The sequence below is a fragment of the Cyprinodon variegatus genome, unplaced genomic scaffold (assembly GCF_000732505.1).
Source record: "Cyprinodon variegatus isolate N-32 unplaced genomic scaffold, C_variegatus-1.0 Scaffold717, whole genome shotgun sequence".
In the NCBI taxonomy this organism is placed as follows: Eukaryota; Metazoa; Chordata; class Actinopteri; order Cyprinodontiformes; family Cyprinodontidae; genus Cyprinodon; species Cyprinodon variegatus.
Window position 1 is genome coordinate 53268 of NW_015151170.1, and position 14890 is coordinate 68157.

Here is a 14890-nt window from a genome sequence, read left to right on the forward strand (position 1 = left end):
ATCATAAAATAATTTACCTTTTTCAAAGAATGAGCACATGAATCAGAGAAGACCTCTAGTGGATGAACCTTTATAAACAGCTGCACTTATACATTTCATCACTACACCTTTAACTTTGCAGATCTGTAACATTAACGAAAAGGCTCAAACTGATTTTTAAATAAAACGTTTTTAACAGTTGCTTAAATGATACATGAGGAACAAACAACAGTGAACAAATAGCACCATTAAAAAAAACAAAGCACCAACTAAAGTAACAGGAATAACATTGCAGCCAACCCCCACAATGACAGATGCTTCCTCTCTTCGTTATGAAACTGAGTGTTGCTCATAGCTGCTATAAGTGTTGACTGAACCACAGCAGATTACAGAGCACAGTGATGCCACCAGGCCCAATGAGCGATCCCTCAAAGCCTCTTAGGCAGCATTTCTACAATTATTCTCTACTAGATGGAGAAACGGTGGAAATGCAGATGATGCGTCATTAAATTCCGCTCTGTGAAGCAGAGACCTGAATCCGCTGAAGTCGTACCAAAAATGGAACATGTAGGGTGGCATTAATGCAACAGGTGTCAGCATGAAAATCTGCAGAGGAGTTTTAGCTCGTGGTTCTGAGGTCAGCATGTTTTTTCATGGCAGTGTGTCTGTCTCATAACAAAGTTAACAAAGAAAGTGAATAATTAATCTCTGAGGAGATTCAGGGTTGTGTTCTGTGCAGCGCCGTTACTCTACTATCTAATACTGGTTTAATAGATTGTAGGGACATTGTAAATTTGTAAGAACTGAATGAACCTTTCAGGTCAGTTTTCCTTTTTGCATTTTTATCTCTAAATTTTTCAACAATTTCTACCCACTTTACATCTCAGTGCTCTTGACTTTAATCATTATTAGATCTTTATCATTAAAAGGAGATACAATAATGTAAAAAAGCTCCAATCTCACGCATTATTTAATTTTATTGTATATTATTCTCTTAAAGGTATAGTGGAGGATGTTCTTTTTCCGGGTGGATCATCAAAATAAGTGGTCCTCCTAATTATCAATCATTCTGGTGATATGTTTAAAATAATGTTTTAAGGCCATCCTACGTGCTCTTTCCCATTTTTACTTACTGGTGGCGAGTCTGACATAGTAGAAAAATTGCAAATCTCCTTTTAGAAAGTAGGCTTGTATGAGCAATGCAAAAACCAACTTTTAATAAGAGCGTGCACGAGGAGAAATGGGCTCGTGCACGCTCTCGCAGGCTTTCAATAGGCGTTACCTCTCAGGAGCAGGTACAGGGTTGTGCATGTGGATTTTTGTTTAAGTGGAGAGAGCGGTCGTTTCAAAAATTCACAAACATTCTCCACTATACCTTTAAGCATTGTTGTTGTTAGTTTTTTGCTCTGATTTTAGTTTGAACTTATTGACTCTAAATCCCATATATTAGTCATATATTATATTTCACTACAGAGGACTGTGAGCTGATTTTAGAAATCTACATGCTTGCTTTCATCTCGCTGCACTGCAGCCGGCATGGACAGAAAACCCAGATTATCAAACTGCAGGAGAGGGGCCTTATGGTGGAAGATAACAGTCTATAAAATGTAAATGTAGGTGTCTAAATATGTGAATCTAAGCTGTCGTCCTCTGCTTATCCTTGACCAGCTCGTGGGGGCAGCACTCTTAGCAGAGGTGCCTTGAACAGCTCCGGAGGGAGGAGCCAGGGGGCATGATGTCCAATCCACCTCAGCTGGCTCCTTTCTGGAGTAGAGGTTGCTCTACTCGGAGGGGCAGAGATCAAACGTACAACCGCTGCTTTTCGTTTTATGCCTTTCTTCCATTCTTCTTCGGCCATCCAGTAAAGAGTGTAACAGCCTCGTTAGAGGTTGTTGATCCAAATTTGTAAATTTACACTCAGAAATTTTTCATTTGTACCTTATGCAAAGTTTGAACTTACTAATTCATATTTGAAAACTGAAAAAAATAATGAAACCATTTTTTGGGATTTACTTAATCATATATAGTTACTTTAGCAAAGTTTCATGTTAGCATGGTAGGACATAAAACAATTAAATAAATGCCAAAACGGTTGAATTATTTTTTGGATGATGTTGGATCATTTTAGGGATAATTGTATATATGGTCACGCCTAAACAGGGCGGATAAATTATGCCTTATATTAGATTAGCACTTCTGCTAGATATCTGAGGTTGATTTTATTCCCTGCTGGCAGAGCTGTCTAACTGCGGCTCACTGTGCTCTGTGTTTCCACTTAATATTTGCACCTTTATGCATACTGTATGTGGGGAAAAAAAAGTCAAAAAAACTTAACAACCAGGTTGCAATGAGTGAAATCTGATAATGACTGAGAGGAACCTCTTTCTGAAGCTGCCAAAGTCTGCAGCCACAACACAACCCAACATCCTATCTTACGGAAACGTTTTCTGTCAAACCCTACAGCATATAGCTATATAAGACTTGCAGAGGTGATAATCTGTAGGGAAACTATCCAAGACGACAAGACTGCGGCATTTCCCACAACTTCCACATCAAGTCAAATAACGGTTCAAGAAACAAAACGCACACAAGTCCTGTGAGTGCTGAGACTCTTTGTGCAACTTGACTCTGCTCATTCTACTTAATACCTGCGAGGACTTGGAGGTTAGACTAATATGTAAAAGAAAAAAAATGAAAATTAATAATATAAAAGTCAATTAAGAGAAAAGAAAATCATAGGAGCTAATCTTTTTCTGGGCATAATAATTAAAAAAGTGGAAGTTTAAAAAACAGAACAGACTACACATTTAGGCTCCTCGTGAAAATCTAATGAATCTTAAGAATACTGCAGTCAGTCCTGTAGCCAGAGTAGAACACATAGCACCAAAATTTTACGAGAAAGTTTGGAGAAAACAGATAAAGAGAGATAAAGAAAGAGAGAGAGAGAGGGCTCGTCCTGACAGATGATGGAGGACAGCTCCTGCCTCCTTCCTCTCTAGGGGACATAGAATCCACCCTCTCCTCCAGTGGAAGATGTTTAGTCCAGAGGTTTCAGATCCAGGTTATCAGTGAGGAGAACAAAAACCTCCTCTTTGTAACTTCAGCGTGTCCGTTTGCCAGCTTAAAAAATCGTATCCAAGCTTGAAGTGACGGAGACACGGCGACAACTACTGCAGCGAGGCTCAGTGGAAAAGGTTCAGTCTTACTGTTTGACCTCCAACAGCTGCAGCAGCGTCAGTGTCCCTGACAGGTCTTACAGCACATCTGTCTGAAATACGGCCGGTTGCAGAACTTGAACCTGAGCACCAGGGGGCAGTATGCCACAGTGCTCACGTCTTTACATTCTGCAGAGACAAAGAAGGAGAAGCACAGCTTTGAGCATGTTTGGGGCCATGTTGGTGAAATCATTTTAACATAAGTTCTACATTAGTTGATCAATTACTGCTTTTTTTTTTTTTTGTTAGCAGAGTAAAATATCAGTTTTATAAATATTCTATTGATTTCAGTTTATTTCTATAGCGCCAATTCACAACACATCATCTCAAGGTACTTTACAGAGACAACTCAAGCAAGGAAATTGATTCAAAGTTTTTTATCTAAGGAAAACCAGTTGATTGCATCGACTCATTGAGTCGAAGCCAATCCCTCACATTAAGCATGCTTGCAGCGACATTAGGGAGGAAAAACTCCCTTTTAACTGGAAGAAACCTCCATCAATACCAGGCTCAGTGTGAGAGTCCATCTGCTGAGGCCGACTCGGGTTCAAGGAGACAGAAGCAGAGAGACAAAAAAAAGTAGAGATAAAAAAGGGCAACTGTCAACCAGCTCCACAGGCGGCACACAGCCGTCAGGAAACACAGCCAGGCAGGATGCTTCCTATCATCAGTTCATTTAGCATAGGGATGTCCAAATGTTCCTACACAGTCCAACTCATGTTCATATCTTCTGATTTTTGTAATTGAGACATTAATTTGTTTGACTTTTATTTTTCAGAAGGCTGTGGTCCCAGATTGACAAGCATCACCTATCGTGGTTTTCGTCAGATAATGACGTCTGTAAGGCTGAAGGATGTCCAGATTCCGCACAGAGGTTTGTGGCTCCTTTTCTACTCTGGATCGTCTTCTTTTTGTTCACAACTGTGAGAAGTGAAGGAACAGTAGCTACAGCTGTGCTTAAAAGTCTTCATACCCTCCCATTAAAGAAAATGCTAAATTCACACTAGTAACTGAGTATTAATAAATAAAAATGTCCTAAATGATAATTTAGTTAAATAAATTATCAATTTAAAATTTTTGCTTAAAAAATAACTCTAACACAAAAAAATGCCCCAGACACAATTTAAAGTAGCTTTCTAATGAATACCAACAACCAACATACCTTTCAACAGGTGTAGAATTTCAAATGAACAGTACAGAAAAAAACCCTGATTTCAGCAACTATATATATATATATATATATATATATATATATGTTCACAAGTCATTTTTTGCAAGTCCAAGTCAAGTCTCAAGTCTTGAGAGCTCAAGTCCAAGTCAAGTCTCAAGTCTATTTGCGTGCTTGCTTGTTTCTCCTTGTGTTTTCATCTCCGTCACTGAGACGGTATAGCTTAAAGGTCACTATTATATCTATGGTATGATCATTATCTTGAACTGGTCAGTGATGTCAGTGCTACATGACTGTTTGACAGCCCCTCTGCCGTTTTTTTTGTTTGTTTGTTTTTTACCTCTGCTGGGTAAGGCGAGCGGCGATCAGTCAAGTTAGTAAAACAAAAAACGCTTAAAAAATATATATTGTTCACAAGTTGGAAATCGCGAGTCTCAGTCGAGTCTGAAGTCCTTCAAATGCAAGTCTAAGTCGAGTCTGAAGTCATTAAATATGCGACTTAAGTGCGACTCGAGTACGAGTCACAAACTCGAGTCCCCCCCTCTGATATATATATGTATATTTACATAAAAGCTGTCATATGTGGATGCACTGTATATACTGTATATATCCCATGCACATTTTTCTTCCTTTGGTACGCTCCTCTTCTCCTTTGACTATTTCGGATGATATAACATGCACATTTCTCCACTGTGAGATCAATAAGGTCAATCAATCAATCAATCAATCAATCAATCAATCAATCAATCAATCAATCAATCAATCAATCAATCAATAATCCAGCTTTATACAGTGGATGCTAAATTTTTATTTTATTCTTTTTAATGGAAGGGTATGTGTTTCAGGCACAACTGCATGAGCCTTAATCTGTAATATTTGGACAGACCCCTTTCCTGTCTGTGTGTGAGTTGGAATTATTGCTATAACCCCTGAATGAGCCAAGATTACTCCCTAACTACAGCTAGAACAACATGGCTTCAGCATTAAGGAAAGTAGTGCACCCTTAAAAATGATCGAAAGATTGAAGACTAATCAATTATTTAGTCAGACTAATAATATTTTTCATTTCTTAATAAGATCAGGTAACTATTATCACCTGCTGCATTGCAATAAAAAAAAAAACATTTTGAGTACTGGGATCCCTCAAGCTTGTGTACTCAGTCCCCTTCACACCATTAACACACAATCATGCAGCCAAACTTAAGGAAACCCTAACTATAAAATTCTATAGATCATATGGAACAATTGGGAATACCAACCTTAGACTTAGTGTGTGATAAATGAAAAAAGATGAAAATATATTTCCTGTTTTAAAACGAATCGCTCTGCGTTAGCACACGAAAAGCAGAACCATTAAACAGCTGTCTACTTAAAGGGGAACAACGTTTGTTTTTTTTTTACATCGGGCCCTTGATTTTACGTTATTACATCATGTTCTACTCACCCATATGAGTCTTGTGTCATTTGGAGGCATTCTGAAGATATTCCGTTACGTTATATCCAAGTAACGACTTGAAGGCACAAACTGAACTGTTCATAATTAATTCTTTATGGTACGCCAGCATTCATAACATGTAGGCGAATCACTGTCCCCCAGACATCCACGGCTATATTTTTTATATTAATATTTTTTTAAAACAAAGCGGAGTGTGTATGACGTCATAAAAAACGATGTTCCCCTTTAAGTGACTGAAGTTCCTGTCAGTTTAAAAAGGTGAAACTGAAAGATATAGAAGATTACCAGCAGTGAAATTTGTCCTCTGACCTTCTGGATTCTCTGTATTAATGGGCAGACTGGGGTCACATTTGCTCTTGCACTGCTGCATAGCTGCGGGCCGCTGGTGCTCCAGACACTCGTTGGATGGCTGGCCAGTGTGGGTGAGACACTGCACCGAACGCATCTCCTGTCCCAGACCGCACCTGGCAGAGCACTGAACCACAAGAACCCCTTTAATACACAAACATCACTCCCAGATCTGAGGCACAACAAAACATTTTAGGAGCTGGACTTATTTCTAAACCTTTCCTAGGAGTCAATTTAAGAGATAAAAGCTTGTTTCTAAGAACATAAATACTGCAGTTAACTATCATTGAGGTGGAATACTCTATTCACTATTTTTGGCATTTAATTGAGCAATCAGAGAGAATATTCTACAGCTCTTTTTTTGGTTAACTTTTATTTATAAGACATTATTTTGACTGCTTCTGGCTTTTATCTGTACTGCAATCACACTGAGAAATGTCGACTCATATGCTGCTTTTTTCTGTCCTTTCGCTCTAAAGACACTAAAAGTTCTTGAGGCTGATTCAAAAACATGTTCCTGTTTTTCATCCTTTGTTGCTTTTCTTTTAACTATGCAACTAGAGTTTTATTTGTTGCTGCCTCTTGAAAAAAAAAAAAGATTTCAATCTAAATGGCACTATCATGGTTAGACATAAAAAAATGAAACATTTTTAAGCTTACCACAAGAATATATTGCATGAAAATGAAAGTAAACTAATCATTTTATTGCTTTTAAAAAAGAAAATATGTATTTTAATGCTTGCTACACATGTCTTTAGTTTATACACTAACGTATGCTAAAAGAGAATCTAAAAAGCATAATGTCGTCCACATTAAAAATAATCTGTCTTCTGTACCTTAGTGACAAGTTGCAGTAACTTTTTTGTGTGTTTTTGGTTTGTATTAAATACAAAGGTTTTCTTTTTCAGTTTTTGGGGCATATTTGAAGAGTTCTGCCAACAAATAGCGTGTTTTAGAGTCTGTCTAATCCAGTTAAGGATTATTCATTTTAAGTTTTTTTCCCCTAAAAGCTAACATACAAACATTTCCTCTTTTTCATTATGTTCTCTTAAAGCAACAGTGCAGTATTGATGCGCTCTGATTGGCTTTTGGCCCCGAGCAGAGTTCCTGTTATTTCAGACTTTTCCTAGAAAGCTATTTTTCTTTCTTTCACTGACCTACAATGGTTTCCTTAGAAAAGATAATTAAAGCAATGCAATTGTAAACATGACTCTTCAGGCTACTTGGTTCAAATTACCCCAAATAAATAGAAAGAACATCAAATTAATTAGTTATGAAGTCTTTAGTTTGATTCTTATGGAGTGAATATTGTTCTGTTATTGGTGCAAGAAAAAAAACATGTTAAGGAGATGGACGTTTGAAAAAAAATATAATGACCTTCGAAAAAAAGTTTTAATAAAAATAAAAAAATAAAAAAAGAAGGTAATGAGAGTAGTTTTGCTTTTTTTCTCAGATTTTATTTAAATAATTTGGTCAAAATGTTTAGATTCACTTTTTTAAGCAGGTTTGATATTTTATGTTTTTCCCCTAAAAAAATATAATTTGCAGATTTCTTATTTTCAAACTTTATTTCATCAAAAGTTATTTATTATCAAAAGTTGTTTTATTTTTCAGACTGAGTTTTAAAAATTGCATTCTTTTCTAATTGTACTTGACAGATTCCTTTCTCTTCACTTCAAGCCCAATACAAACCTTCAGTGTTGATCAGTGTTTTATAGATAGACCATTAAATAATTAATTAAAAGGTCTAAACATCTGAAAACATTGAAAATCTGCAATGTTTTGGTGTGTGGTTTGACAAGTGAGTTGCCAAATAATTACATAAATGTTATCAAATTTATTGTTTATAATAAAAGAAAAATAAAATGATTTGGCTTTTAATTTCTTGTACATTGACAGCCTTCAATTGGCTATTAAATAGGTATGAAGCTGTAAAATAATGCTTTTCAAGCAATTAAACAAAACTAAAAACATACTTTGCAAAAGAATTAAACAGTACTATAATATTTCATCAAAACACCCTAAGAGGACTGTATGATCGCAGGATATTTGTGTCATTGTAGCTCTTAGAAAATAAAGAAGGTGTTGATTAAAGCTGTCATTCAGTGTTAAGATGAAGTGAAGAGCTTCTTTAAATTCCAGCTTCTAACAGATGATAAAATCTTTGTTCTGAAGCATAATGAGCAAATTACAGCAACATTAGTCAGAGTGTTTAATATGCAAAGGATTCCACTTGTCATACATTTATTGGGTTCAGGTATAATGGGGAGAAACAAGATCCCCTACTGGTAGTTGGGGGTGATAAGCGGAGTGTATTCAGGAACCTCGTTGCCAGTCTTTGAATCAGGAGCATGAAGTAGGTTCACTGACGGCACGCTGATATATTGGATGTATTAACCACAAGAATTCAAGATGTCTGAAAGGAAACCAAAACCAGCTTTTAAGCACAAACACCACCTGTTAGCCGCAAGGTGGTGGAGGTGTTTCTTTTGCACACAGAGGTGTGATTATTTTGTCTGGTTCTGCAGCCTCTGGACATGGATTCCTCATCTATAAATTTATCTATATAACAAAGTATTTCAAGTATGCATGTTTGGTCATGTGTTTCAAGAAACTGAGGTGAAGTCCAGTTGAGGACACAACATACAATGATTCTCATAAAGGGTTTTAAAAACATATCGAATGAGAAAACAGAAGAATTCAAGTATAGTTATGGCCTATTGAAAGATTGGACCTTATAGTTTTGCTGTGGAACATTTCAGAAATCATTGACTCAAATCCTAATTCAGAGAAAACAAGTTTTAAACAAAAAAATTATCCAACATCCCTCTGTAACAATATCAGAGGTGAAGTTAAAGTTCCTCCTGCCTAATGTGCTTCTAAAACTACTCAACGATAAAGTGAAGCAAATTAGTCTTTACATGCAAGCTCATATTTTTTGCTTTTCCTATTTTAGTTTAATAATGACAGTGTGGAATTGGTAGGTTGCTTTTTAAAAATTTTCTAAAAACCTGTGGTATCATTTATAAAGCTTATATTCTCACAAAACAGGGACTTAAACTTGCTTTAGTCACTTTCCAGACAATGTTTGTGATCTATAAAAATCAAACTTGGTGTAAAAGAGTGCAAACCCTCACGCTCACTTCACCTGTGTGCTGGGTATACAGGTCCTTCTCAAAATATTAGCATATTGAGATAAGGTTCATTATTTTCCATAATGTAATGATAAAACTTGTTCATATATTTTAGATTCATCACACACTAACTGAAATATTTCAGGTCTTTTATTGTCTTAATATGTATGATCTTGGCATACAGCTCATAAAAACCAAAAATTCCTATCTCACAAAATTAGCATATTTCATCCGACCAATAAAAGAAAAGTGTTCTTGATACAAAAAAGTCAACCTTCATATAATTATGTGCAGTTATGCACTCAATACTTGATAGGGAATCCTTTTGCAGAAATGACTGCTTCAATGCGGCGTGGCATGGAGGCAATCAGCCTGTGGCACTGCTGAGGTGTTATGGAGGCCCAGGATGCTTAGATAGCAGCCTTTAGCTCATCCACAGTGTTGGGTTTTGCGTCTCTCAACTTTCTCTTCTCAATATCCCACAGATTCTCTATTGGGTTCAGGTCAGGAGAGTTGGCAGGCCAATTGAGCACAGTGATACCATGGTCAGTGAACCATTTTCCAGTGGTTTTGGCATTGTGAGCAGGTGCCAGGTCGTGCTGAAAAATGAAATCTTCATCTCCATAAAGCTTCTCAGCATGAAGTGCTCCAAAATCTCCTGATAGCTAGCTGCATTGACCCTGCCCTTGATAAAACACAGTGGACCAACACCAGCAGCTGACATGGCGCCCCAGACCATCCCTGACTGTGGGTACTTGACACTGGACTTCTGGCATTCTGGCATTTCCTTCTCCCCAGTCTTCCTCCAGACTCTGGCACCTTGATTTTCAAATAACAAGCAAAACTGAGCAACAGTCCAGTGCTGCTTCTCTGTAGCTCAAGTCAGGCGCCTCTGCCGCTGTTTCTGGTTCTAAAGTGGGTTGACCTGGGGAATGCGGAACCTGAAGCCCATTTCCTGCACACACCTGTGCATGGTGGCTCGATGTTTCTACTCCAGACTCAGTCCACTGCTTCTGCAGGTCCCCCAAGGTCTAGAATCGGCCCTTCTCCACAATCTTCCTCAGGGTCCGGTCACCTCTTCTTGTTGTGCAGCGTTTTCTGCCACACTCTTTCCTTCCCACTGAGGTGCCTTGATGCAGCACTCTGGGAACAGCCCACTGGTTCAGAAACATCTTTCTGTGTCATACCCTCTTGATTGAGGGTGTCAATGATGGCCTTCTGGACAGCAGTCAGGTCGGCAGTCTTACCCATGATTTGGGTTTTGAGTGATGAACCAGGATGGGAGTTTTAAAGGCCTCAGGAATCTTTTGCAGGTGTTTAGAGTTAATTTGTTGATTCAGACAAATACGTGCATAGCTCGTTTAGAGACCTTTATCATGATATGCTAATTTTGTGAGAAAGCAATTTTGGGTTTTCACGAGTTGTATGCCATGTATGACGAGGTGTTGTGCAGTTTCAGTATTACAATTTCAAAACAAATAAAAGGTGTCAAAATAATTTTTTGAAAAAATAAAATTTGGAAACAAAATTACAACCTGTAAAAAGTTATTTTGAAAAAATAAAATTTGAAAATAGAGAATCATAAAAAAAAATTTTGACCAAATTTTGTAAAAAAAAAAAACAACAACTTACAATTGAAAAGATAAAATGTAAGAAATGAATATGAATAAAAAAAAAAATTAAGTCTGAGAAAAGAGTAAAGTCCATCTCAAAGTCTCTTTGTTAGAGAATATTTTTCATAGTTTGTTTTCTAGATTCCATTTTTTTTTCCCATTTTCATTTACAAAATGTGCTCTTTCTACAACAACAATGGAGCAAAATTCAATCCATGTTAATTGATGATAAACGTTTTATAAATGACACCCCTGATAGTTTCGATCATGTTCTGATCGGTAAAGCCTAAGATCAAAAGGTTTCCTTTTTCATTGTGACATCACTGCACTAATCATCACATTACACAAAGGATAAAAGACATGTCTGGTGTCTTACCTCCCCCCATGGACCTGTGACCCACTGAGGTGGAGGGCAGCGCTGCAGGTTACAGCGCACCCTGGAGGTGGGTCGGCCATATTTGGGACACTTTGAGTCTGGCAACGTGTCGCCGCTCTCTCCGCTCTTACACAACACCACACGGTGTCTGTAGCCAGGACCACAACTGGGTGTGCACTGCACACAGAAAGGGGAAAACTATATTTAAAACATCAGGCAGCCTGGTGGGGAGCTTGGAGGGTGCTAATCCTAATCTGCTCAGCAGAGGGCAGCAGATGCAAGAGAAATAAAGATCCTGTGGAGTTTTTGTAGAACGAGTTGATATCATTACTCCTATGCAAGCAACACTGCTGCATGATAAGATGCTTCATACACAAGAAAATCTATTGTAACTAAGAAAGAATGACTAAAGGAAATTATAGCTCCATAAAATAAGGACTATTATGGAAGAAAAACAGTCTCAATGTAATCTCCCTTTCTTTGTACACCAAATCTTAAACACTGAATTTTTTTAACACCATATTTTAAACGCTGATTTTTTTATGCACATTGAATTCCTTATACTGAATTTATATCCAATTCTGCTGCAAATGTGTTGACCTTTTGGTGAACTCAAGCCAAAGCAATCGACACTAGATGCAGTCGAGCAGCTTCTAGCCAATGAAATGAGCTCAGGTGACATAACACTTGGGCATAGCTTTGTTCCAGGCTGAATGAAGCTGAATGAGGAGTTTTTCTTGTTAAATAGATATGATTACAAAACATCAGGTAGCTACTAATAGACTACCATTACAATTATTTTATTTTCTAATCTGACTGGGTGAAATAACTGAGCCAATCACAGAAAGTGCAGCACCCTTGTCTGCCGAGGCTCTTGTTTTGATCCGGAAGATGCAGCCAGTGGCAAACTTCTTTTTTTTCTGACAAAATGAGCTAATTTCATTGGCTAGAAGCTGCTGGACTGCATCGAGTGCAGATTGCTTTGTCTTGAGTTCACCCAAAGGTCAACACATTAGAATTATTTGCAGCTGAATTTTTTGCAGGCAATTTTTTTGCATCTGATAAAAATTTTCACCAGATAAAAATTCAGTTTAAGGAATTCAATGTGTAAGAAAATTCAGCGTTTAAAATTCAATTTGTACAAAAAAGACAGATTTAAATAAGACTGTTTTACTTCCATAAACTATTTACCAAAAGAGTTCACATTAAACATGAATCAATTTAATCCAAAAATAGTATTCTCTGACAGATCATGTGTTTGTCTTATCTCAATATTTATCATGATTACCATTAAGTTACATAGGTTTGACTTCTGCAGACAGCTGTGCTTTCTTGTGGTGAACTTTATTTAAGTAACAACAAAGAGAGAAATGTAAAGCATGCATTAAAAAAACAGTTTGTACCTCAGACCAATCCAAAGCCATCCACTCTGGAGGGCAGCTGTGGTTGCTGCAGGGCTCTGTAAACGATGGGCGAGGGGAGCTGCAGGCCGAATCATCCAGGACCTTCTCCTCCATCACAGAAATCCTCCTTTTACACAACACCTCCCGAGTCCGCAGGCCGCCGTTACAGCTGCGGCTGCACTCTGACCACTCTCCTGTCCACCAGCTGGAAGCAGAGAAAAGCCTGCTGTTTGTTTTTAACATCCTCCTCGCATGCAGCAGTCACATACAGCATAGATGCACAAAAGGTTTCTAGTTCCCTCTCATGGAGTGAGGAAGCCGCCAGCACTCACTTTGGAGAGCACGGCTCAGTGTTGCAGGATCTCCTCTTCTCTTTGGGTTTGCTCTTCTTGTCACAGAAATGATTGTAGACGACTGAAAGATCTGAATGCCGTTTACACACAACCTGCTGGATCTGGACACCTGACCACAGGGTGGAAAAGAAAGGAGAAAATTTACAATTCCATCTCAAAAGTATTGAGACACATTAAGGGTTTTTACATTACAAACCCAAACTTCACAGAAAAAAACAATATTTTCTAGGTAAAGCTTTGAGTGACAAGAAACCAAAAGATACTGAGTGTATACAAAAATAAATTTAATTCAGTATAGCTCTCAAGACATGTTCACTTTGAAAGAGCAGCAGTGATAAAAAGTAAGCTTCTTTTTTTTTAAACCCCATTTTATGCACATTCAGCTAATGGGTCAGAGTAGATGAAACAAAAACAAAAACTACCTAAACAAGGGCAACAAAATCCATTTCAATTCATTCATCGCTGTTTGAAGTTTTACTCAACAGAACAACACTCAGTTTCTGTGGTCATAATGTTTTGACTGGTCTGTATACATGGGTCAGAAAGTAAAAAGAGTGTTTTTGCTTTAATCCTTCAGCCTAAGAAGGTCTGAAGAGCAGTGAGCGCCAAGGCCAGGCAGTAAAACACCACTTTTCTACGGTGGTTCTGTTTCTTTCCTACCTCCAGCACACAAAGCTGAACAGCGGGACCAGGACGTGTACTGCCAGGCGAAGCCACTCATAGGATCCCTGCTGACTGGTGGGTTGAAACGATAGTGGATCCCTGGATTGTCCTCACTAAGCCGTAACTAAGGTAATCAGACCAAAAGCAAAGCAGCAATATTTTATTTCCCTGCATTTTTGACCAATCAGGGGGGAAATCCGGCTTTATATTTATTCTATCCTATTCTTACCAAGACAATTAGGGTCATATTTGTTGGTCCAAGAGCTTCAAGAGTTTCTGGTCCGTCAGCGGGCCGCCTGTAGTGGAAAGTGGTCCCAGCAGCGTTGACCCTTCGAGCCGTGTCAGTGGTGAGCTTCTCATTGATAAAATACTGATCATTCTTACTCTTCAGGACTGAAACACATGGTAGAGACACATTTAGATATATTTCTCAGATTTAATGCATTTATGTTTGGTCATTCTGCATTAGGAAATAATTCTGCAAGAAACCAAATTTCAAACCCTCCTAATAGCCTTTAACTATCAGGCTTATTGTCAGTGCTCAATCCTGCTGGGTCCTAGCTGGTGTATTATGTTATTCTTGTTCAATTTTTTCAGGTCCACATTTGTGTGACCATTTTTTTCCTGCTGTAAACACCAGAATTACCCCATTGTGGGACAATAAAGCAATTATTCAAAGTGTAATTTCAAAGATAGGACCAGTGTGGGACTAAAGTCAGCAGAAACATTTTAAATCCCCGTATAAATCAGCTTGGGTAACCAGCTGCTAGCCCCGATACACCAGCTTTCCATTGTGTTTTAATTGCCTGTTCCTCCTGTATCTCAACCTATCGATCAGTATCCAGAAACTGCCCTGGCTGTGAGTATCCAAAATCTTTCATCTCCAGTAGTTGGATACTGCAAGCAAACAATCTAGTGGGCAGAGAAGGAATTCCATTTTAAGGTCTTGTTAGCATGTTTAATAGTAATCTACACAGCCAGAGCAACTGGACCTGCCTTCCAGCTGCAAACTCTAAATACTGCAAGACCAAATATGTTTAAACACCTCTTTGGTTTCCCTGTTCTAGCTGATCTTACTTGGCTTAACAGATAATATTTAATATGATGACATCGTTCGACATTAGGGCTGGAACTCAGCGACAGATGCACGATATTGGGATTTTGGCCGATATCCGATATGCC

At 38.0% G+C, this 14890-nt stretch overlaps 1 protein-coding gene across 5 annotated transcripts in view; it reads right to left on the reverse strand.

Moving 5' to 3' along the window:
- Positions 1 to 1301: 1301 nt before the first annotated feature.
- Positions 1302 to 14890, reverse strand: part of LOC107097729 (A disintegrin and metalloproteinase with thrombospondin motifs 10-like) — an 88682-nt gene continuing 75093 nt past the window's right edge. For 4 of the 5 annotated variants that reach the window (XM_015394996.1, XM_015394993.1, XM_015394994.1 and 1 more), the window contains 7 exons: positions 13938 to 14101; positions 13706 to 13832; positions 13025 to 13154; positions 12693 to 12897; positions 11290 to 11466; positions 6104 to 6293; positions 1302 to 3323 (listed from right to left, as the gene is read on the reverse strand). In XM_015394996.1, the coding sequence (XP_015250482.1) occupies positions 3214 to 3323; positions 6104 to 6293; positions 11290 to 11466; positions 12693 to 12897; positions 13025 to 13154; positions 13706 to 13832; positions 13938 to 14101 (1103 nt within the window). In that variant the 3' untranslated portion in view covers positions 1302 to 3213. The remainder of the gene's footprint in view (positions 3324 to 6103; positions 6294 to 11289; positions 11467 to 12692; positions 12898 to 13024; positions 13155 to 13705; positions 13833 to 13937; positions 14102 to 14890) is intronic. The other variant, XM_015394995.1, reaches the window with a different exon arrangement.